The sequence below is a fragment of the Strix aluco genome, chromosome 25 (assembly GCF_031877795.1).
Source record: "Strix aluco isolate bStrAlu1 chromosome 25, bStrAlu1.hap1, whole genome shotgun sequence".
Lineage (NCBI taxonomy): Eukaryota > Metazoa > Chordata > Aves > Strigiformes > Strigidae > Strix > Strix aluco.
The window spans coordinates 5,591,982-5,615,036 of NC_133955.1; the positions used below are offsets into that span (position 1 = coordinate 5,591,982).

A 23,055-nucleotide genomic window follows, 5' to 3' on the forward strand; every position below is an offset into this window, starting at 1 on the left:
CACTGTTGGTGGTTCGGGGGGTCCCATGCAGCCTGTTCCCACGCAGGGCAGTCAGGATCCTGCTCAGGCTCTCCCATCTGGGCTGTGTTTTCTCGCCCTGTGTACCAAGGGGACCCTTGGGGAGCACTTCTTCCTCTCCAGTGCTGGGGGGGCTCTGGAAATGAGTTAATTAGAGTTAGGGCCAGCCCACTGAATGCTGCTGGAGTCATTAGGAGCTTGTCAGAGCATTAGCTGCTAAGGAAGCCCAGGCGCAGCTCCCTGCTTGCCTGGGATGGATCCTTCCCAGCACGGCCAAGGAGCACGGGAGCCCGTCCGGTGCTGGCGGGATGGGGCAGAGACTGGCCAGAAATGGGTCTCTGACCCCAACCTGGGGCTGGAGGAGGGTGCTCAGAGCAGATGGCAGGAGCCTTCTCCCGCCGCGGTCCCTCCTTTCTTCTTGACTGGCAGAGCGAGTCCCCGGGGCTGGCGCTGCTGGAGGGAAGGAACCACACGGCTGGGCACGGGCTGGTGATGATCGGTGCCCCATGGGCTCCTTCAGGGGTAATTATAGACTAGGCCGTTACACTATTAATTAACTGCGTTTCTCTTAATCTCTGAGCTCTCCTTAGAAGATGTTATTTGCTATGAAAGAGGAAAAAATTAGTGTGTTGAGGTGGGGGGAATTATCTTTTTTTCTCTTGATCAGCAGGAGTCTGCTTAATTGGACCTGCCGTCTCCTGCCTCCCGCTGCCGGCAGCTTTCACGCCTTTAAATGATGGATGGGCTCAGCTCCATGAGGAGCTGTGGGGTGACCAGGCTGGGCACAAGCAAGGATGCTGGGGCAAGGATACTGGTGCCCCGGCTGGTGCTTTATGGGGTACCAGCAACACTCTGCCTGGAGGATGCAAGTTTGGGTGCCCCAGAAGCTGCAGTGCTGTGGGGAGAGCACGTCCCTGTGCTCCCCGTCCCTTTGCTGCCTGCAGCTGGTGGACAGGACCCTCCTGTGGCGGTGGCATCGCTGCTGTCCCTGAGGTTCGGTTGGTGCCTGTTGCCTCCTGATAATGCTGAGAGCCGCCCTGGGTGTTGCTGGCGGGGGGGTGGGGGGAGCTGCTCACAGGGGCCAGGCCCTGGGTCAGGAGTGCAGGGAGAGGTTTACTTTTTTGGGGTCTTGCTGCCCCAGAGGTTGCAAAGCTGGGGTGACCAGGGCTGGAATCAGGGTTGTTTGCTGTGGGGTGGTGCTGAGACAGACCCCTGATGGTCTGGTGCCTGTCTGTTGGGTTTGTAGGGGCTGGTGCATCCTGTGTGTAACGGTGTTTTCCCTCCTTCCTCCCATTCTTGTCTGGCCACTGACTCTTGCCACCTCTGGACCTCTGTCTCGGTGCTGATGCTGCATTAGTGGCCATTACCCTTTTGTTATTCATTTATATAGCTCTAGGAAAGTCTTTATTTTCTCCCCATCAAGAGCCTCCCTTGCAGGCTCTTTGCCTCTGTAGCTCTGGAGAGGTGTCTGGAAGCATTGCTGCTGGCATCTGAGCCTGGGAGCAGAGCTGGAGGGTGCCTTGGGTGAGAGAAAGCCCTTTCCCTCTGGCCCATGCTGCTCCCTCCATGTCCCTAGCTGTCCCCAGCGCCTGTCCTCTCTGCCCGAGATGCCAGTGGGGGACCCCAGACTCCAAACCCCTGGGAAAAGGCGGGACCTGCAGGGTGCTCATGGTCCCTGCTTGGCTGCAGCACTCGGATCTTGCTGGCTGAAGTGGTTTTGGGGTTCGTCTGCCCTCACGGGCAGGGCTGGGGTGTAACCTGGGTGGCAGCAGTTTGGGGCTTTGAGAGCCGAGGCTGAGAGCCCGCTCGCTGCCTTCGAGGGAACGGCACGAGAGCTTGCAAGCAGGATGCAGAAGGCTTCCTGAGACAGCCTGAAAGGGTCATTAATGCAAAAGCCTCTTTATTTTAGAGAAATGTGCAGATTTTAGTAGCTTCTCTGGTTCTTGCTCAGTCTCTCTGCTGATTAAAAGTCCGCTGGGTGCTGTGAGCTCCCCTCCATCGTGCCAGCTAGCTCAGTGGGATGCTTCTGCTTACCTGTTGGCAGTGCAGCAAGCCAGCGCTCCTGCCCCGGGACGGCAGCCTGCGGAGGAAGCAGCTGTTTTCCACTGCCGAGATGTATTTTTAAACCAAACTGAATGGGAGCGTTTTTCTGGGCCGGGCAGCTGGGGGTTGAGCGAAGAACCACCTGGCCGCCCTTCCTGCCCGGCCCTGCATGCTGCTGGAGCTGCTGCCGCTGGTTTTCCCTGCGGCATGGCCGAGGGCTCGTGAAACGCCTCGGCCCGTGCTGAGCCTGTCTGAGCTCCCTCCGAGGTCAACTCCAGCTCATCCAGGTTTTTTGGTCAAATTATGCTGAACCCTGGGGTCGGGTGAGCAAGCCGGCACCTCCAAACCATGTTATTTCTGGTGGGTGACCCACCCTCGGGTACCAGTGCTCCCGCTCACCTGTCCCGCGAGGCGCGTGAATTTATTAGTAGGCCTCCTAATGCTGATATTTTTGTTTCCCATCCTTGTTTTTGCAGCTCCAGTTGCTGTGGTATCCAGGGAGCCCTCCTCCTTCTGCGGGAGATGCACGCTGGTCGTTGCTAAGGTCGCCTCCGCGGTAACATGCACATCCTGTTTACACCTTTATCCGGAGAAGTTGGGCTCGGTTAGAGGCACCCGCTTCACCCGGGCAGCCCCCAGGGAAGGGGCCGTGCCGAGCATCCCCCTGCCGGACCCTTGAGGGAGGGTGCTGCAGGAGCCACTGCGCCGGCAAGATGACGAACAACGTGGCCGACCACCACCCCGGGAACTCAGTTGCCGAAGGCAACCATGAGGGGGACTTTGGTTGCTCCGTGGTGGAGCTCAGGAACCTCATGGAGCTGAGGAGCGCCGAGGCGGTCGCCCGGCTCAATGACTCCTATGGCGGTGTGCAGAATGTCTGCAAGAGGTTGAAGACGTCGCCAGTTGAAGGTAGGTGGCCATCCTGTGGTCTGCAAGGTGGGACCGCCTGCCTGGGTCTGGCCAGAGCCGGGCAAGGTTTGAGGTGGTGGCTCAAATAACGGTCTTGTGGCTGAGCTCAGAGCGTGGTCCCGCTGCCTCGGGCGTCCATCGCAAGCCTCGTGGGAGGTGGCTCCCTGCATCTTAATAAAATGATCATTTAAGGTAGAAAAGGAGGCAAAAAAGAAGTATCTTCCCTGGGGGTTCCCCCAGAGCCCTGCATCCCCTGGGAGGATGGAGCGGAGGTGGGATGCGGGCAGGGGTGAGGAGGGGCGTAAGAGGGGTGTGGGGGGGGATCCTCTCTGCAGCCCAGCTGCTGCCCCGCAGGTCAGTGCAAGCTTTTCCTGTTTAATAATTTACAGCACTAACGGCAGGGCTGCGTGGGGTGTGGGTGAAGGTTGTAAGGGTTGGAGAGCGCTGGGGAGCATGCCTGGAGAGGTGGCCGGGCTGCGTGGGGCTCGTTTGCTGGGTGTCAGCATCTCGCCAAGGGACGGGCAGCACGTCCCCAAAGGGGATCGCTGCTGGGGATGGGGGGATGCAGGCGGGTCTCCCCCTGATCTATAGGGCTTCTCAAGCAGCTGTGGGAGCTTAAAACCCGGTTGGGTGCTTCTGAGCATCACAGGTTTGAGTGGTGGCAGTGACGTTTGCCTGCGGGTGCCAGGTCACTTCTGGGAGGCTTTGGTGGAAGGATGTCACCTCTCCTGCCCGTGGTCTGGGCTGGCCCTGCGGGGCCCCCTGTATCGGTGAGCTGGGGCTCATGGCGTGGCAGGCCTCTGCACGGCAATGCACCCCTTCTTTGGCATTAAAAGGGGGTGCAGGGTGGAGAGACCCATTGCTTATGGCACCGAGAGGTTTACCTGGGGCTGGGAACAGCGCTGGCAGGATGCGGCCCCACGGTGGCTGTGTGGGATGGGGGACGTGGCTGTGAAAACTTGTGGGTTATTATTAGTGCCGTAAGCTGGGGATTAGCGTGTTTCCCAGCTGTGAGTGGGACCGGGAAGGGGAGACAATATCGGGATGTCATTAGAGAAGGGGGGGGAGTCCCGGTGGAAATACCAAGTCCAGGTTGCAAAACAATGTGTTTGGCCCTGCCAAACTGGGAACACGCTCCTTTGGGGGTGGGAGGAGAGGGGAGTGGGGGGAAGCGAACCTGAAAGGCTCTGCCTTGGCCCGACGGCTCTTGCTCGGGGGAGGCGAAGGGCTGCCCTTCCACCCCGAGTGCTGCTTCCAGGTTGGTGTTGGTGTTGGTGTTTCTTGTGCCCCCAGCGTATCCCTGCCTCACCCTCTTGCTCCAGAGATGAGCTTTGTTGCCTGTCCCAAACCCTGTCCTGTTGAGCCCAGAGAGCAAAGAAAAGGTTATTTCCTACAAGTCGGGATTTTTAGGAGGAGCACAGGGCAACGCAGGCGAGCTCAGGTTGTGTTTGCAGGTGGGATGTCCCAGCAGGGGTTTAGTGAAAGACATGCAATCTGGGGAACTGCAGCTACATCTTAGCACGTGTAGCGTGGGGCTTTTTCCCTCTGGAAGGTCTTTTGGGGACAGCTGGGGCTGACTTGGACTTGACCCCGAGCCCCTCTCTGCCTGCACACCCCTCCTGAGCTGGCACTGCCCAGCCAAAGCCCAGGAGCTTCGCTGGACCTGTGGGCATGAGACAGGGCACCGCTGCGTGTGTGTCCCCGCGCCGTGTTGCAGTAGCCAGCGCTGTGCAGAACTTGGTGCCCGTCCCTGTGCTCATTATCCCTCTTCTCATCCCGCGGGGATGGGGCGCAGCTCCTGCCCTGCGCGGGCAGGGAGCACGTGCCCGTGTGCTCTTCCTTGGTGTCACCAAAGTAGGTGGTTGGCACAGCAGAGCCTGTCTGGGGAGTCCTCCCAGACCTCCTGCCCCACTCTAAAACACGGCAGCTCGTTGCGGGCAGTGGCTGGAGCAGATGATCCCATCTGGGTGTGTGTGGCTCCTGCCCCTGGGTGCTCCTGCCTCTCTCCATGCCGCAGCGTTGGCTGTCCTTGGTCGAGCTTGGCACTGTCCCTGTGGGGCAGGGGCTGGCCACAGTCCCCCCAGGGTGCTGCCTTCACCCCAAGGATGGTTTTTCTTTGTAGGGTGGGATCTCCCCACATGGGTGTTTGTGCAGCAAGGGGGCCTCTGGCATCGGGGTGGGGGTCTGCTGGGACCTGCTGCTCTGGCTCTTGACCTAAAAGGTGTTGGTGGACCCCAACCCCTCAGGGTTCCTCACAAAGGGGATTGGCAACGGGGTGGCTCGCTGCTGGGCTCTGGCTTCCCACCTCCTCCATCAGACCTGTCCCAGAGCCGGGTCGGGTAGGGTGGGAAGGGGAGCGGGGCGGTGGCGGTGAAGCACAGGCAGCTTCGGTGAGTCACAGATTTCAGCGTCTCCCTTCCTGGTCTCCCCTGGGTGACGAGTGTCAGCAGGCACCGCCCTGACTCACCCGTTGGTGGTAGCAGTTCCCGGGGCTGCCACCTCCTTCCCGAGCTGGGGCACGGAGCCTTCTCTGGGGGCTCCTTGCATCAAAGCTTTGCAACTCAAAAGCAGCTTTCCCAGGCTGCAGGTCCTCCCCTCTAATCAGGGACCGGTGACTGCACAGGGTTTTGTTCTCCTGCTGTCACTTGTGGCCTCCATCCAAAATTTCTAATCCACTCCCCCACTAATCGGTCCCCCCAGGCCCTGCAGTGGCCCCAGCCAGGAGGGATTTTCTGCCAGCCTGGAGCGTGCCCAGGGTACGTGCCCACGGCTTCTGCTCTTCACAACCCTCCCTGAGTCAGCACAGATAAGTTGAAAGGCCCCCCCCTGCTTCCCCAACTGCCCCAGGAGGGTGGGGGGCACCTCTGAGGTGATGCCCGTAGGTGGGACGGGGGCTTTGGAGGAGCCACACGTGCAGCCTCCCGTGCCCCGTGGCAACATCCTGCGTCCTCGTGCGGGAGCGCGTGTGTGCCCGGCACGCCTGCCCACGGCACACGCCGTGCCTCCCCGGCCCTGGCGCCGGCATGAGTCAAGCCGAGGCAGTTAGCCATATTTTCCATCTGTCCCGATGGAGATATTGGGCGGGAATCGAGGCTGGGAGATCCCAGGATCCTGCTGCCTCGTCACTGGCTGGGTGGGGACGCCTGGGCTGCTCTGCCAGCACGTCCCCTCCCTGCAGCCACGGGGTGTAGTCGCAGCAGAAAGGGGGGTGCGTGGTGGTGGGGGAAATGGGATTCATCCTGCTGCTTCCTCCTGGCTGGGATGACATGGAGCTGGTGGGGAGGTGTCCCCTAAGTGGGAGGGCTTGGTCCCCCCAGGAGGGCATCGCTGCCAGGCTGCTCCAGGCACCGGGATGTGTCCAGGGCTGGGAGTTGCAGCCGCCTGCCCGGTGCATCTCGGGAGCTGGCAGCAGCCCCACAGGCCATCTTAAGGTGGAGAACAGGGGGGCTCAGCGTGGGGCTTGATTAAGGTAGTGCTGGGCGGGGGAGGCTGCTCTCACCTCGGACCCCATCAGCTTTTTAATGGCTTTAATGCAGAGGACGATGGGGGAGGTCGTGGGGCAAATTGCCGTCTCCCATTGCTGGCCCATGCCCCGGGATGGGGGGGCTGTGAAGGCTGCTGTGCTCAGTCTGCTGCTGCCCTGGGGCAGGGGCTCAGGCTCCCCTTTTGCTCCCCTTTTGCTCCCCTTTTGCTCCCCTTTTGCTCCCCTTTTGCTCCCCTTTTGCTCCCCTTTTGCTCCCCTTTTGCTCCCCTTTTGCTCCCCTCTCTGGGATTGCTGCACGCAGCTGGAGGGAGCAACAGCCCAGCTCAGGGCCATCCTGCTCTTTTCCTCGCTCCCACCACCCCTTTTCAGCAGGACCAGCCCCGTGTCTCCTCCACCAAGTCCCCGCAGGAGCTGGCTTGGCCGCTCTGCCCCAGCCTCTGCTGCCGTGGCATGTCCGTGGGGCTCGGCTGAGCTCGGAGACGCTCCTGCTGCGCCGAGTCGCTTTCTGCGGCGGCTGCTCCTGCGAGCTGGCAGGAGAGAGGGATCAGGTGGCTCCGACAGCTCCGAGCGCCGCTCGCGGTGCCAGATTTACGGCTAATTTGATGCAGCATGTAAACAAGCCGGCCAGTGCCAACTGGCATTAACTGGCACTCGGGCGCTTCGTGAGGCTGCAGCACCGGGGAGAGGCGGCTCGACGTGCTCGCCCCGGCCCCCACGCGCTCTCCTGCCCCACCGGTTGTGTGTCCCCTGCCCCATGGGTGACAGCAGCAAAGCCCTGCCTTGGCTCCCCCCTGCCTGCACCTTGCAGGGTGCTGCTCCTTGCAGGGGTCCCACTGGTACTAGTTGGGGGGCTGCAGGGCAGCAGTGGGGTTTGCCCTCATCTCCGTCTCTTCAGGCCTGTCCGGGAACCCGACTGACCTGGAGAAGAGGCGGCAGGTCTTCGGCCAGAACTTCATTCCTCCCAAAAAGGCCAAGACGTTCCTGCAGTTAGTGTGGGAGGCACTCCAGGACGTCACGCTGATCATCTTGGAAATCGCAGCCATAATCTCCTTGGGCCTGTCCTTCTACCACCCTCCGGGCGGTGACAATGAACGTGAGTCCCTGAGGTCCCTGGGGTGGGGTGCCTGGTGGGGGCTCCACATGAGCTGCATTGCCTGGGGGTGTAGAGCAGGGCTTTGGGGTGGGTACTGTCTTTGGAAGGTCACCCTGTGTGTCCCTCCACCCTGGTGCGGATGGAGCTGGGAGCTGTTGTTGCTCACACTTTAGGTGGTGGCTTCTCCCCATCCTTGGGGTCCTTGGTGTGGTCCCATCCAGGGACCCGCACTGATGGATGTGTCTGGGTGTAGCTGGCACCACGATGTGGCTCAGAGATGCTTCATGTGCTCCCCAAAAAAATGCTCAAAGGCCGAAGGGTCCGTCTGGTCTGGTGGCTTTCCAAGTCCTATGGGGCTTCCCTTTTGATTTGGGCATGGAGAGACAAGGCTGGCTGTCCCCTGGTACCCCCACCCCTGACCAGGGAGGGCTCCTCCCAGCTGTGACATCCCACGTGTGGCTGGGTGACAGCGTTGGGTGAGTTTCTCCTCCCCGGCCCTGGATCTCTGTATCGTTGGAGGAGTCGAGCAGGGGCAGGGAGCCGGAGGTGCAGGGACATGGTGACTCACTCGAGGGTCATGCAGAGGAGGGAGGGCTGTGTTCTCCAACTGGAAATAGAAGCCAGTTGTCCCCGTTCTCTGCCAAAAATGAAAAGTGAAAAAAAAGGGGGGGAGAAAACCCCACCAAAACCAAAACGCCCAAATATCTCCAGGGATGTAAAAACCCTCTCCTGAGAGCAGGGGAAGCCCTTGGACCAGCTCAGGGAGGAGGAGGGAGGAGTAACTGTCTTGCAGGCTCTGCTCTGTGCATGTTTCTTGGAGGAAAGCGGGTGTCTCGTTGTGAAAATGAGTCTTCTCCTCCGCCTGCAGTGTGTGGCCAGTCATCAGGCGGCGTGGAGGACGAGGGCGAGTCGCAGGCTGGCTGGATCGAGGGGGCGGCTATCTTGTTTTCGGTGATCATCGTGGTGCTGGTGACCGCTTTCAATGACTGGAGCAAGGAGAAGCAATTCCGAGGCCTCCAGAGCCGCATCGAGCAGGAGCAGAAGTTCACGGTCATTCGCAAGGGGCAGGTGATTCAGATCCCAGTGGCCGAGATCGTGGTGGGAGACATCGCGCAGATCAAGTACGGTGAGTGGAGGCGGCGGTGGCTGGGGTCTGGCCCTCCACCTCAGGAGGTTCCTCCTCTCTGCTTTGCCAGCCCTTTTGCCTTGAGAGGAAGCGTTGACTCCTCTGCTTACTCTATGTTGCAGCGTGCCGTGGCCGGGAGCGGCGGGTGACGGAGCTCTGCTCGCTTTGCCGCTCACCAGCCCCGAGCTGGGCTGGCAAAGCCAAGCCAGGCTTTGCACACAGCTTTGGGGTCCTTTAGCGACCTGCTGGTCTCAAAACTGATTCATTTTCACAACCATGTCCTTGTTGGCAAACGTTTCCTTACTAGGAGATGCAGCCCTTGGGCTAAACTAGGCCCTGCTCCTTGTTTACCAGGGGTTATGCTTATCCCATGCAGCTCCTGGCAGGAAGGAGGTTGGTCCAACATGGGGTTCAGTTCCCTGTAGGGCTTTTTCCTTCCTTGACAGGTGGATAATGGGATCGTGTAACGGTTTGGAGGTATCAGGAGGCTTTGGGAAGGATGTGGTGTTGATTCAGTAAAACCAGACGGGGGATGTGCTGTCTGATTGAACAGAAGTCCTCACAGTGAATGCTTTTGTACATCAGTGAAGATTTTGGAGCTATTGGATATCATCTTATAATACCCATCTGTCTTATAACACCCATCTGTTGCTTCTCCTCCCTCTAGATTTGGTCTGAGACTGAGTTTTGAATCCTTTTGCTGACACACGAAGCCTCCTCCAGGGATGGGGCAGGCAGGGGTGAGCTGTGGCTGCCTGTGCCGGGGCTGACCCCCCCTCCTTTTTGCTCCTCTCCCAGGTGATCTCTTGCCAGCAGACGGGATCCTGATCCAGGGCAATGACCTGAAAATAGATGAGAGCTCGCTGACTGGGGAGTCAGACCAAGTCAAGAAATCGTTGGATAAAGATCCCATGCTGCTGTCAGGTGAGGATCTGGGCAGTTCTCGCGTGGTGGGTGTGGGGCTGGGACGGGTTTGTGCTGGGTGGGGAGATGGTTGGTCCTGTGTCCCGGTGGCGGGGAGGAGATGGGAACTGCGTGCCCGTGTCCGGTCTCACCGTGGCCTTCCTGCTGTGCCAGGTACCCACGTGATGGAGGGCTCCGGCAGGATGGTGGTGACTGCCGTGGGTATCAACTCCCAGACGGGAATCATCTTCACTCTCTTGGGTGCGGGAGAAGGAGATGAGGAAAAGAAAGTGAAGAAAGGTAAGGAGATCCTCTGAACCTGCGTTTTTCCCTCCTTTTGCCTTTCTCCCTTTCCTGGGAAGCATCCACTGTTGCGCAACCAGCTACGCCCGCAGCCGTGGGACGCGGTTGTGGGTTAGTGCCCGTGACCCAGGCAGGTACGGTGAGCTCTTGAGGTGGCGGGGGGGAGGATCCCTCCCTGCTGCCCCTTCACCCACAGCGTGGGGATCGTGCTGCCTGAGGAAAGCCCCCCGTGCACCCAGACCTCTGCTCGCCAGCTCTTTCGGACACGGTTCCAACTCTCTCTTCTCCAGCCGGCTGCAGCCTGGAGTTGCAGGGTGGGGGGGGTTGATGCTCAGAAAGAAAAGTGGCCGATAGCGATGCTGTGGCACGGTGCTCATTGCCCACCCTGTGGGGGGAAGGTGAGTCCTGGTTGTCCGCAGGATGTTTGTAGCCCATCCAGAACCTTGAGGACTTTGAAGATCTCTGCTGGCAGCCCCTGAGCTCCCTGAGGGGAGGAGGCGAGGCGCAGAGGAGGGGTTGTGTGCTGGGGGGTGGAGGGTAGGAGAGCAGCCAGGCAGGCTGAGGTGTTCCTGATCATGCTGGGACTCGAATGCTTTCCTGCCTCGGCTCTTAAACCTTGCTGCTTATTCTCCTGTTCTGTGCCAGCACCGGTACGAGCCAGGCTTGGGAAGCTCCTGCTCTCCCCCGTGTCCATGCACCGCAGTTCAGCAGGTCTGGGCTCACTGGGAGCAGCGGCGAGGTGCGAGGAGCTGGCAGGAGGGAGCTGCCGGCTGGCATCGCTGGCTGCACAGGCGTCCCTGCGCCGGGGAGCCCTTCCCGGGAGGCGATGCCAGGCGGGGGGAGAGGCTTGCCGGGCCTCTCCTGGCAGCCGTTTCAGCTCTGGGCCGCATGTGCGCTGGGTTTCTCAGCTCTGCTCGCCCGGGGCGGGCGGTTGGCTCGCATCGCTGGGCTCCGGTGGCTGCGGAGCTCTTGGGGTTCAGCTGCCAGCTTGGAGGTGGGAGTATGGGGTGAGGTGTGGGAGCGGCGCTGCTGTTGGAGCTGAGCAGCAGCTCACCAAGCACCCGGGCACAGTGCTTTGGTGCTTTCCCAGCCTCCAGGCTCTTGTCGCAGCCCCACAGCAAACCCAGCTCTGTGCCTTGCAGCCCTCCAGTTGGGAGCAAAGTGGGACAGGGGGCTTCACCGGCTCGCCCCCCACCGTGGTGCTGGGGGGTGATGGGGAGAAGGTGGATAAACCCCTTACCACTCAAGGCTTTAGACTGCAGCAGCCCTGTGTTGTGGAGGCACATTGAGGACCCCCATGAGCAGACTTGACCAGCACAGACACGGCGGGGGCAGAGCCCCCCACTATGGGTGTATTGCTGCCTGTGGCGGGGGACAAATCTGCACCTCCTGGGTGGATCCGCTCGCGCCCGACAGCAGCGGGAGGTAGGGAGCACCAGTGCTCGGCACATGCTGCACGGAGGTCAAGCTCTGCTATATGGTTTCTTCTCCCCGAAGATCTGAGACACCACTGGCACCCCTTGAAGCACTGACAGGGGTTGTAGAGGGTGCTTTGCAGGTGGGGAAATCTGAAGCCTTGGGGACACGGGGTGCCTGGGGGAGCCAGAGAGCTCCAGAGCCTTCCCGGTGCCGTGAGCTGTGGACCAAGGCACGTGTGGTGTCCAGAGGGTGACCACAGGGTGCTGAGCCCTGCGCACGGATGCCACTGGAGCGGTGCGTGGCCCCTTGGAGCGGGGCAGGCTCCGGGCTGTCCCACCAGCTGGACGGTGAACGTGGGTCCTTGTGCTCAGCCCTCCACCCTTTCTCTCTTTGAACAGGTAAAAAAACCGGAGCCCCCGAAAATCGCAACAAAGGTAACCAGCCTCTCCATCCTTTGAACCAGCACCACACTAACTACCGAGCATTCCTCCTTCCTTCCTTCCTTCCTTCTTCTCATCAGTCTGTGCTCTTTGCTGCTCCGGCGGGACTCTCGCCTCGTTGTCCTGGGAGAGGGTGCAATGGTCCAACGGCCGGTGGCCCCGGCATGGTGTCCCACACCACGGGGCTGTGCATAGCTGGGATGGGGCTGGCTGGCTTGTCCTGGGGCCACGTTGCCCCTGCGTGGGGCAAAGCCTTTGTGCAGGGAGGACAGGGCTCTTCCAGCAGCCTGGACTATTGCCAGAGCATCCTGTTGTTGGGCCAGACATCATCCATGTTGACATGAGCTGCAGCTGTGACCTGGGGGCTCTGAAGCCCTTGTGCTCGTCAGAAGCTGTCCCTTTGCAGGGTTTGTGTTTGGGCACGGCTGGGAGAGAGATGTGGGTCCCCTCCTGCTATTCCCGGGATGAAATGTCCCACGGGGCCTGGCCAATGTGACGGTTGCACCCTCTCCTCCCATGGCCTCGACTCCGTGAGCGTCTCCTCGCCAGTGTTTCTCACACTGTTCTTTGCAGGCTGTGGAGGAAGCCCATTTCTGCACCTCTCTCTCCACCTCTCTCTCTCTTTCTCTCTCCTCTCAGCAGTTTGAGTTTCCCTCCTTCCCGTCAGACTGTGTCCGGGTGCTTGTTTTGTCCGTGTCGGGTCTGTCGTAACCGTGGAGGTGTCCGATGTGGAGCTGCCGTAAGCTCCAGGGTGTCTCAAGCCATCGAGCAGCAGCAGCCGGGAGGGGACAGGTCCCAGGGGCATCCGCGGGCAGCCATGGGGCCACTGCTGCTCCTCCAGCCCTGATGGCTGAGGAGGAGCCTCTTGGGGCAGGAGGGTTCCCACCCTCTCCTCATCCCTCTTCAAAAATTCCAGCTGACTTGGGTCTCCCCGGTGCAGACCTTCAGCTGGACTAGATCAATTATAGCAACTGAAAGCCTGGTTGTCTCGGGTCCTAAAAATGTGGTGGATGGCTCAGGGTTGGGATTCAATGAGCTGGCTCACTCCTCCTCAATCTCCATCCCAATTTCTAACCGTCCCCCTCCATCTCACCCCCTCAGTCGCTCCCCTGGCAATTGATTCCTGCTGAACTGCCCATAGGGCACTGCAGAGGTAGCACCGGGAGGGAGTGGGGATGCTCGTCAGGGGACTGGGGGGAACTGGAGCCTCTCTGGGGTCAGCCCAAAGTGCTCCCCGTCTGCTGCAGGGTGTAAATCAGCCCCTGGGGAGGCCAGAAGAGACCTGCCTCCACCCCAAAGCCTGGCCAGAGGGTTTCCTGCAGCACTCACTGCCTTAGAGGTGTGACCGGCGCAGGGGTCACATCACCAGTGTCAGCTCTGAGGATCCTTTATCCGTGGGGCTGGGGTAGATGGCAGAAAACTGCCCTGTAGAGAGGTGGCAGGGCCCCAGGACATGAGGTTTCCGTGTGCTCGGATGCGTGTGTCATCGGGAACGGTTCTTGTTCTGGGTTTTCTCTCTCTCCCACCACCATCTTTCTCAGTGGTGTCCTACAGGTTTTCCCGGTCTCTCTCCTATTCACACGTGGTGTCTTATTTTGCCCTGGGCTGTAGCTAAAACTCAGGATGGTGTGGCCTTAGAGATCCAGCCCCTGAAGAGCCAGGAAGGGGTAGAAAATGAGGAGAAGGAGAAGAAGAAGGTGAAGGTGCCCAAGAAGGAGAAGTCTGTGCTGCAAGGGAAGCTCACGCGCCTGGCGGTCCAGATTGGGAAGGCAGGTGAGTGGCGGTGGCCTGACACGAGCTGTCACCCCAGAGCTTCTGCTGGAAGTGGCACGGGGAGAAGGGGCTGTCCCCTTCCCCTGCATCCCCTCACCTGCCATTCTGCCTCTTCCCCCAGGGCTGATCATGTCGGCCATCACGGTCATCATCTTGGTGCTGTACTTCGTGATCGACACGTTTGGGGTGCAGGGGCGGCCCTGGCTGGCAGAGTGCACCCCCATTTACATCCAGTACTTCGTTAAGTTCTTCATCATTGGTGTCACCGTGTTGGTGGTGGCTGTGCCTGAAGGGCTCCCGCTGGCGGTCACCATCTCCCTGGCCTACTCCGTGAAGGTGAGACCACGGTGCAGCAGGGTCACTGAGGGCACAATGGGGAAATTCAAGTTTTTGGCTCTGACCTTCCCGGTCATGGTGCCTGTTGCAGAAAATGATGAAGGACAACAACCTCGTGAGACACTTGGATGCGTGTGAGACCATGGGCAACGCCACCGCCATCTGTTCGGACAAGACGGGCACGCTCACCATGAACCGCATGACTGTGGTGCAGGCCTACGTGGGGGACACACACTACCGCCAGATCCCCGACCCCGAAGCCATCCTGCCCAAGATCCTGGACCTCATAGTCAACGGTGTCGCCATCAACTCTGCCTACACATCCAAGATCTTGGTGAGTTGGAGAACCACAACCTCATGTCTTCTGGCCTTCCCACCATTGACCATCCCTGCCGCTCCTGTCCTACCATACCAAGGTTTGGCATTGCTTTTCCTTTCCCTTCTTCCCCTCCAGCCACCCGAGAAGGAAGGGGGGCTACCCCGGCAAGTGGGGAACAAGACTGAGTGCGCTCTGCTGGGTTTCGTGCTGGACCTGAAGCAGGATTACCAGGCTGTGCGGAATGAGGTGCCGGAGGAGAAGCTCTACAAGGTCTACACCTTCAACTCAGTGCGCAAGTCCATGAGCACGGTGCTGAAGAATGGCAACGGTGGCTTCCGCATGTACAGCAAGGGAGCCTCCGAGATCATCCTCCGCAAGTAACCGTCCTCCCTCGCTATGCCTCTCCCCGTCCCATGGGCTTTAGACTCTCGATGCACCATGGAGCTGTTTTGGGGGGCTGGGGGGTGAAGGGTGTCCCACTGCTGTGGAGCAGGGAGGTGACTATTGGGAGGTGATGCTGTGCAAAGTGTTTAACTCACTTAGGGTGGCTTTGGTAAAGCTGTAGGGAGCTGTGTGTAAGGAGATGCCCCCATTTTCACAGAATCATTCAGGTTGGAAAAGCCCCTCGGGATCATCGAGTCCAACCCTCAGCCCGACTCTACAAAGTTCTCCCCTACACCACATCCCCCAACAGCTCATCCAAACGACCCTTAAACACATCCAGGGATGGTGACTCCACCCCCTCCCTGGGCATTTTGCAGATGAGGAAGCTGGGTGATGGGGAGCAGGTTGCTGAGCTGGCAGCATCTGTCACCACCAGTCCCCTCACCCTCCGTCCTGGTCCTGTTAGGTGCACCAGGATCCTGGACAAGAACGGTGACCCCCGGGTGTTCAAGGTGAAGGACCGGGATGAGATGGTGAAGAAGGTGATAGAGCCCATGGCCTGCCACGGGCTGCGGACCATCTGCCTGGCGTTCCGTGACTTCCCCGCTGACGCCGAGCCAGACTGGGACAGTGAGAACGAGATCCTGTCTGACCTGACCTGCATCGCTGTGGTTGGGATAGAGGACCCTGTGCGGCCGGAGGTACTGAACCCCAGCTCTGCCCCGGCTGTCCTGGGCTGGGACCCCCTTTCCTGCTGCTCAGGACCATGAGCCCCTTATGAAAGCACAAGCAGCTCCTCTGCCTCCATCCCTGAAGTGCCCCATCCTACCAGCTCCCCGCTAGGTATGGGATTTCTCTCCCATACCTGGACAAAATGACTTAGTGGCAGGGTGTTTCCACCCAAACTTTCCCCCAGCTGCTACCAGGGGTTTGTGCACAAGCCAGACTGGTTCTGTGTGCTGTTGAAAGGGGCATGGAGACACCACAGGGGTGACAGAGGGGTCTTGGAGAGGGGCAGGGCAGATCCAGCTGGTTCCTCCCTCCCAGCTTGCTGCCCTGCTGGGCTAATGCAATAAGCCCTCTGATACCTGCCTTTTGATTACATTTTGGAGCTTGCCCCTGCGCTCCTGCCTTGCTTGCATCTTTCCTGATTAGATGTTCAAGTATCTGGGTCTGGGAGTTGCATAACAGATGCCCGGTCTGCACCGGCTCTGGAGGCCGTTGATTCAATTTGCTAATTTCTCACTAATATCCTCTTCCCCCACCACTCCGTAATAGATAAACCCATTAGTGAGGCAACGTGCTGCCGGAGTGGTGCCGGGGGGGGGTGGGCGGATGAAATGTCCCCGTTTTGATGGATTGCCTGGCCGTGCCTTGGCGCCCAGCACCACGGCGTGGCGGGGAGGAGGCAGCGAGGTTGCCTTCCCTGTGGGGCAGGGGCTGCAAGATCTCACGCTGGCTGTGCCAGAGGAGCTGCTCCGGCCACGCACGCGAGTCTGGCTGGAGCCACGGCGAGGGCAGGAGGCTGCGGGGCAGGAGCAGGGACAGGCGTCCTCTCCAAGCCCTGGTGGCTTCCCCCTGCACCCCAGGGATAAATGGCTGAGCTGGTTCTCAGGCAGGGGGGAATTTTTGGTTCAGCATCTTGTCCCCAGCAGGAGCACTGAGCTGAGCCCCGGGTGGGTGCAGGTGGGCTGCTGGTTCCTGACCCCACCAGGGCCCTTTCCAGATCCTTTTAAGGAGGATGGGAGAGGAGCTGCCTGGCTCCCGGGGTACCCAGTGCCAAAGCCAAGCACCCTGCCCTGCCCCCCCAACTCTGTCCTTGTCCCCCAGGTGCCAGACGCCATCCTGAAGTGCCAGCGAGCGGGGATCACTGTCCGGATGGTGACAGGGGACAACATCAACACCGCCCGCGCTATCGCCACTAAGTGTGGCATCCTGCTGCCCGGGGAGGACTTCTTGTGCCTGGAGGGGAAGGAGTTCAACCGGCTCATCCGCAACGAGAAGGGAGAGGTGGGAGAGCAGCCCTGGGTCCTGCTCTGCAGCGGGTGTGGGTGGCCTCTCTGACAGCCCCAGCAGCTGAATCCCGCTGGGTTTTCTTCCTCTCCTTGGATAAACACAGCTGGTCCCTCTGCTTGCCGGGACCCTCAGCCAGCGTGGCTGCAGGGTGTCTGGGTGTTTGGAGGCAAATGCACTGTCCTGTCCCAGCTGGGGTTTGCTCTCCAGTGGAGCAGAAGGTTTCTGGGGGGTCCCTTCCCTTTCTCACACATGCCTTGTCCTGCAGGTAGAACAGGAGCAGCTGGATAAGATCTGGCCCAAGCTGCGTGTGCTGGCCCGCTCCTCCCCGACAGATAAACACACGCTTGTGAAAGGTGAGCACTGGGCAGCCCCCGGCTGCTGCCTCTCCCCGGAGTGTCTCATCCTGCTCTGCGCGGGTGCTTTTGCAGCATAATCCATGCTGGGAGCCTGTTTTCGGGGCTTATTTTTTTTCTAAACTGGTTGTCTCCATTTCAGGAATTATCGACAGCACTGTTGGTGATCAGAGGCAGGTGGTGGCTGTGACTGGGGACGGGACCAACGATGGCCCGGCTTTGAAGAAAGCCGACGTCGGGTTTGCCATGGTACGGACGGGTGGGGCGGGGGGGTTTCCCCAGGGGTGGCCTTCGCTCTCTGGGGTGAGAAACGAATGGCACGCTTGGTTATTGTCAGCACTGAAATATTTCTGAACTGATGAAACACTTTTCCAAATCTACAGGATAGCTTAAAAAAGAAAAAAGAAACTTTCTTTGGAGGTTTTATTTAATTCTTATGAACTTTATAGGATTGTTAGCCAAAGACGGGTGGGAAGCAATCCTCTGAGAGCCTGGCTTAGCGCTAAGCTCCTCTGTCCCCTCTGGAGGGACCGTGTCAAGCTGAAGGTGACACGGCGCTTGCAGAGCACCCAGAGCAGGGACCTGCCTGGCCCTGGTTTCTGAGCTGTGGGGTCCAGGAGAGCTGTGGGGTCCAGGAGAGCTGTGGGGTCCAGGAGAGCTGTGGGAGCCCAGTAACTCAACGTGACGTGGTTTATCCCTGGAGTTCTTCACCCAGGCTTGTAACGGGCAGCCCAGGCTCCGAGTGCAGTGCTGGCAATGTCTTGGGGAGTTTATTTATGGTCCTTATCTCCTGGTTTGCTGCTTATATTTGCCCTGTCTGAAAGAAGCAAGGAAATAAACCTGTCGGTTTTAATGGGTTTCCTGTGAATTGTTTAAGTTTAGGTATGGGAGCAGGAGCCAGCTGCTGGGTGGAGCCTTATGAGCCCATGTAGACAGCTTTGAGCAAATGAGGAATTTTGGGGGGAGCGAGTGTTTTTAGGAAGCTGTTAAATATCCAAGTGCAATTCTGGAGCCTTTAGGATGTACAGCAGAAGGTCTGTCTTCTCTTGGGGACCATGCAGTACTGCGGGCAGGATCGGACCCTGGCCAAGCACGGGGCTGTGCTGCCCCTGGGTCTGCCGAGCATGGGGAGCAGCCGGCACAGGGGATAGCTCTGTCCAGCTGCCTCCGAAGCTCATGTCCTGCAACAGCTGCAGGATTCCCGCCCAAGATGGGTCTTGCAAATCTCAAGATTGCTCCCGGAAGGCACCAGGGAACCGGCTGGTTATGGGGCATTGCTCTGGTGCATTTAATTACTGCAAAGCCAGCGCCTCTGTGTGCTGGCGGTGAGAAACGCAGCGAGCCCAGCTCCTGTAGAGCAAACTGTGTCCTTCTGAGATGCTGCAGGTGACTTCTGGGAGGCTGTGGGCAACCCTGCTTGCTGCAGGGCTGCTGTCCACCCCGGATAAGGCAGAAGGCACCAGGGCTTTGGGCTACTGAGCTCCCTCTCTCTCGTTTGGGGGTCCTGAGAGCCCTGCTTTAAAGCCAAGCTTCTGTCTGTCCTTGAAGGCTTCACTGCTTTGGAGCCTCTGCTCTCCCGGGTGTGTTAGCGCAGCCGCAGCAGGACTCGCTGTCAAACCCAGGACTGGCTCAGGCTCCTCTGGCTCCGGCAGATTTTTCTCTTGGGGCTATGTCTGGGAAAAACCAGAGCCAGGCGGACAGCAAGCATGGAGCTTGCTCCATGACTCACCCCAACCCTTTCTCTTTCTCCCTGGTCCTCAAGGGCATCGCAGGCACAGACGTGGCGAAGGAGGCTTCAGACATCATCCTGACGGATGACAACTTCACCAGCATCGTCAAGGCAGTGATGTGGGGACGCAATGTCTACGACAGCATCTCCAAGTTCCTGCAGTTCCAGCTGACCGTTAACATCGTGGCTGTCATCGTGGCCTTCACGGGCGCCTGCATCACGCAGGTACAGGGCCGCTGGGCTCGGCAGGAGGAGAGCGGAGGCTCCTGTGAAACAAGGAGCGAAAAGAGGGTGGTTTCGGTGGCATGACGTGTTCTCCCCCCTCTCTCTGCAGGACTCTCCCCTGAAGGCTGTCCAGATGCTGTGGGTGAACCTGATCATGGACACCTTCGCCTCCTTAGCCCTGGCCACGGAGCCCCCATCCGAGTCCCTGCTGCTGCGCAAGCCCTACGGCCGCAACAAGCCGCTCATCTCCCGCACCATGATGAAGAACATCCTGGGGCACGCGGTGTACCAGCTAACTATCATTTTCACGCTGCTTTTTGCAGGTGAGCTTTGAGGCCCCAAGAAACTCAGGGGGGGAAGGAAAGGGGCAGAGTCCCAGCTCTGCCTTGCAAGCCACCCTTTGTCACCAGTGTCGGGGACCCTTGCTCTCAGCTGTCACTCGGTGATCTCAGGTTGGCCAGGAGAGAGCTTATTTAATGGATGGGAAGCGGAGGGCTGATAAGGAGAGGATTTTTTTTTCTCTAGAGCTTTTTGGGCGCAGAGACAGTTTTAGCCAAGGAAGCAGCTTTTCAATGTTTTTTAAGGAAATAAGGGTTCAGTGGGGTTAGCATGGGGCACTCTAGCTGGGTGAAGGAATCTTCAGTGAGAGCCTGGGATCCCAGTTCCACCTCTACCAGTCAGAGCCAGAAGGAAGGAGCAGGATCTCATCTTCTTTCTTCCCCACCCTCCCCTATCCCCTCCCCAAAACCCCTTGTCTGCTTAGGGGAGAAGTTTTTTGACATTGACAGCGGCCGGAATGCCCCACTCCACTCCCCGCCCACCGAGCACTACACCATCGTCTTCAACACCTTTGTCATGATGCAATTGTTCAACGAGATCAACGCACGCAAGATCCACGGGGAGAGGAACGTCTTCGAGTCCATCTACCGCAACCCCATCTTCTGCACAGTGGTGCTGGGGACGTTTGCAGCTCAGGTGAAGCTGCGGGAACAGCGTGGGAATAAGATGGTGGGGCTGGGAGGGACCACAGCACGAGCAGGACCTGTGTCTGCTGCAGTCATTGCCCACAGCTCTGTTTTATATCCTCATTCTTCTTCTCCAGCAGCTTCTTGGTGACATAAAACTTGAATATTGGGGTCTGGAGTGTGTTGGGAGGTGCCAGGGCTGGCCAGCCAGCACCCTGCTGGTGTTACTAGCCTAGATGTGAGGTCCTTGCTGCTCTCGTGATCCCAGTGAAGGGGGGAAAGATGTGTGGCTGTAGGTGACCTTTTTATCCCGTGGCTGTGCTGTGCAGCCCTTGGAGCTCCCCAGTGTGTGACTTGTTCTCTCCTGTGCTGTAGATCATCATTGTGGAGTTTGGTGGGAAGCCATTCAGCTGCTCTGGGCTCACCCTGAGCCAGTGGTTCTGGTGTATTTTTATCGGAGTGGGAGAGCTCCTCTGGGGCCAGGTAAGTGCCAGTCTGAAAAATATATGATGTGCCTGTGCCACAGCGTGCTCGCAGCCCAGCCTGCCTCTCCCTTCCCGCTGCCTCGCTGCTCTTGTTCTGCCCAGTATTTATTCAAGGCAGCTTTGGAAGGGGGTGATGCTTCATCCCAGGACCATACCAGCAGTGAGGAGAGGAGGTTGCTAATCTACTCCTCGTTCCCACCCTGCTTGTAGTGGGGCACATCCAGCGGTGGCATCTTTTGGCTGCATCCTGGCATCTCTCAGCTGAGTCCCTGGCAGCTCGCTGCAGGAATGCTCTCCCTCGGTCGAGGCTGGCCGTGGGCTCCGTGCTGCCACAGCAACAGGCTAAGGAGCTGCTCTCTCCCTGCCTCTCCCCAGCTGATCTGCACTGTCCCAACCAGCCACCTGAAATTCCTGAAGGAAGCTGGGCACGGCATCACCAAGGAGGAGATCCCAGAGGAGGAGCTGCCTGAAGATGTGGATGAGATTGACCACGCTGAAATGGAGCTGCGGCGTGGGCAGATCCTGTGGTTCAGGGGTCTCAACAGGATACAGACACAGGTACTGTGGGGCAGCCGGGTATTGTGGGGCTCTTCCTTCTCTCTCTTTCTTTCTCTTTCTTTCTCTCCAGGGGCTCTGTCTGGAAAGAGGTGACGGCTGCTGCTCGGAGGATGCCATCACCTCCTGGGCTAGACTTCTCCCACCACCTGTGCCTTTCTGGGTCTGCCCTGGGTGGGGAGCTGGGACAGCCTGGCTCTCAGAACAGCTCAGGGTGGGGGGGAGGCACTGGTCTGTTCTGATGCAGAGCACGGCATCCTGCAGCTCGAGGCCAGACTGGTCTGCAGGAGGCTGGATGTGCTGCTGGTGGGCACCTCGCGCAATAGAGGAGGGTGTTCAGAAGCTGTTGGGGGGCCACAGAGCCACCCAGGCTCTTACTGAGTTGTGCAGCGAGTAGGTCAGCATTGAAGCTGCTCTTGGTCGCTGCTGGGATGCGGCTCCCAGTGGGGAACGTGCCCAGGAGGGATCTGCCTGCACGAGACCCTCTCCAGTCTCACTGCTCTTTGTCCTTCCCCATGGCCAAGGGCTCTTGCTGCCCCTTCCTGCCAGCTCTCCAGGCTCCTCGCCTGAAGCTCTTGGTCTTGCAGCACAGAAGGGGAGGAGAATCTATCTGTTGATATGCTTTTTACATCAGTTGTTTCTCTCTTACTCAGTTTTTCCTCAAAGGGTGGTTTTTCCCCCAGACTGCTGGCTGGGCAGGGCAGGGAGAGCTCCCTGCAGCGAGGTCACTGCCCCTCGTCTTTCCTCGAGCCCTGGGCAGAGCTGCCCCATGGAGGAAAGCTGTGGGTCCCCAGTGACCCCTGGCACACAGGGCTGCTGTGTTACCTTCCGTCCTTCCTCTGGCCCTCCGACAAATGGAGATAACCAAAATGGTCCTGGAGGGGACTGGAGTGAGCGCAGCAGCCGCCTTGTGCCGTGTTCACTTTGCTTCTCCTCGGTCAGGTGTTGCCTTGATGGTTTCAAGGTGAGGTGCAGCCTTGATTCCTGCCTGTTGTGAGTGGGGAGGGGCAGCGGGGCTCTTCTGGGGGCCCAGGGCAGTGCCAGTTGCTGGTGCTGGAGGGGGCTGAGCTGAGCTGCCAGCTCGGTTTGGTTCATTCACATGAAAGACGTTCTGGGAGCACTGGGCTGTTTCAGTCCAGATGTGTCGGAGGCCTGGTAGGTATGAACGGCTGCAGTACCAGCGGCCAGATGTGCCGCTGGGGCCGAGCCTGGAGCCTCTCAGGTATCTCCCTGCAGCCGTGGTGGACCTGGGCTGAAAAGAGCTCTTGCTCTTGCAACCTGAAAAACGTTGCTGGCACATCGTGGAGCCTCTTTAGCATCTCCTCTCCCGGCTGTGGTGCCCTGCACGTCGAGCAGAGCAGCCAGCAGGTCCAACCTGAGCGTCTTGGGGCTTCTGTCCCGAGTCAGTGTGTCTTAAATGAGAGCACAGGGCCAGCTTGGTGCACTGGGGAAAAGTCTCACTCTGTGGAGGGAGATGAATCCGAGGAAGGAGCGGAGCAATGTGTAAAATATCTTCAGGGTGAGCTCGAGCTGCACATGGGTCTGGAGGAGGTGCCTCTTCCCCAGGAGCCGTGCGGGCAAGCTGGGGTGGCACAAGGCTGTGCGCTCTGCCAGGCTGGCATGGGGCTGGGGACAGTCAAGCTGCAAAGTCTCTGGGAAGCCACGGTGGCACCTGGGTGCTGCTCAGTTCCTCCAGCCTCGGTGCACATCCACAGAGCAACTGTGGCCCATCGCCGAGGGTGCTTCCTGGCTGCATCCCTGCTCACCCCTGCCAGCTCTGCTGCTGAGTCTGTGCGGAGCCGTGAGCCTGGGAGAGGCTGAAATGTCTTCCAGCACGGCCGGCTGCCCTGGGAGCTGCGGGCGCGTGGTGTGTCCCAAGGTTTGGCCCCCCAGCTGTACATCCCCTGGGGCTGAGGAACCAGAAACCCTTTCCCAGTGCAGTTTTCTGGACCACCGGCTGCCAGCTCGCACCTCTGCCCACCCTCTCTCTTCCTCTGCTCCTCCTGCAGATTGGCGGGATAACCTAAAGGTGTTTCCTCTATCGCTCCCTCCCACCACAGGCTCTTTCTTGGTGGTGGGATTAAACCCTGCCCCTCTCACACCTGCGAGAGCAGGGCAGAGGCTCGAAGCCTACCTCTCCTCTGCTCCCAGAAACACCAGCCGAACTCGGTGTGGGT

The 23,055-nt window shown here is 59.4% G+C and overlaps 1 protein-coding gene across 9 annotated transcripts in view; it reads left to right on the top strand.

Annotated features, from left to right (window-relative positions):
- The window catches only part of ATP2B4 (ATPase plasma membrane Ca2+ transporting 4), an 87,857-nt gene that overhangs the window by 54,096 nt on the left and 10,706 nt on the right, over positions 1-23,055 (top strand). For 7 of the 9 annotated variants that reach the window (XM_074849928.1, XM_074849930.1, XM_074849922.1 and 4 more), the window contains 19 exons: positions 2,538-2,970; positions 7,350-7,547; positions 8,416-8,673; positions 9,472-9,597; positions 9,751-9,876; positions 11,697-11,732; positions 13,350-13,511; positions 13,633-13,847; positions 13,939-14,181; positions 14,302-14,543; positions 15,017-15,251; positions 16,381-16,560; positions 16,832-16,919; positions 17,062-17,168; positions 18,682-18,873; positions 18,983-19,196; positions 19,637-19,848; positions 20,214-20,321; positions 20,699-20,881. In XM_074849928.1, the coding sequence (XP_074706029.1) occupies positions 2,775-2,970; positions 7,350-7,547; positions 8,416-8,673; positions 9,472-9,597; positions 9,751-9,876; positions 11,697-11,732; positions 13,350-13,511; positions 13,633-13,847; positions 13,939-14,181; positions 14,302-14,543; positions 15,017-15,251; positions 16,381-16,560; positions 16,832-16,919; positions 17,062-17,168; positions 18,682-18,873; positions 18,983-19,196; positions 19,637-19,848; positions 20,214-20,321; positions 20,699-20,881 (3,321 nt within the window). In that variant the 5' untranslated portion in view covers positions 2,538-2,774. The remainder of the gene's footprint in view (positions 1-2,537; positions 2,971-7,349; positions 7,548-8,415; positions 8,674-9,471; positions 9,598-9,750; positions 9,877-11,696; positions 11,733-13,349; positions 13,512-13,632; positions 13,848-13,938; positions 14,182-14,301; positions 14,544-15,016; positions 15,252-16,380; positions 16,561-16,831; positions 16,920-17,061; positions 17,169-18,681; positions 18,874-18,982; positions 19,197-19,636; positions 19,849-20,213; positions 20,322-20,698; positions 20,882-23,055) is intronic. The other 2 variants (XM_074849929.1, XM_074849931.1) reach the window with 1 other exon arrangement.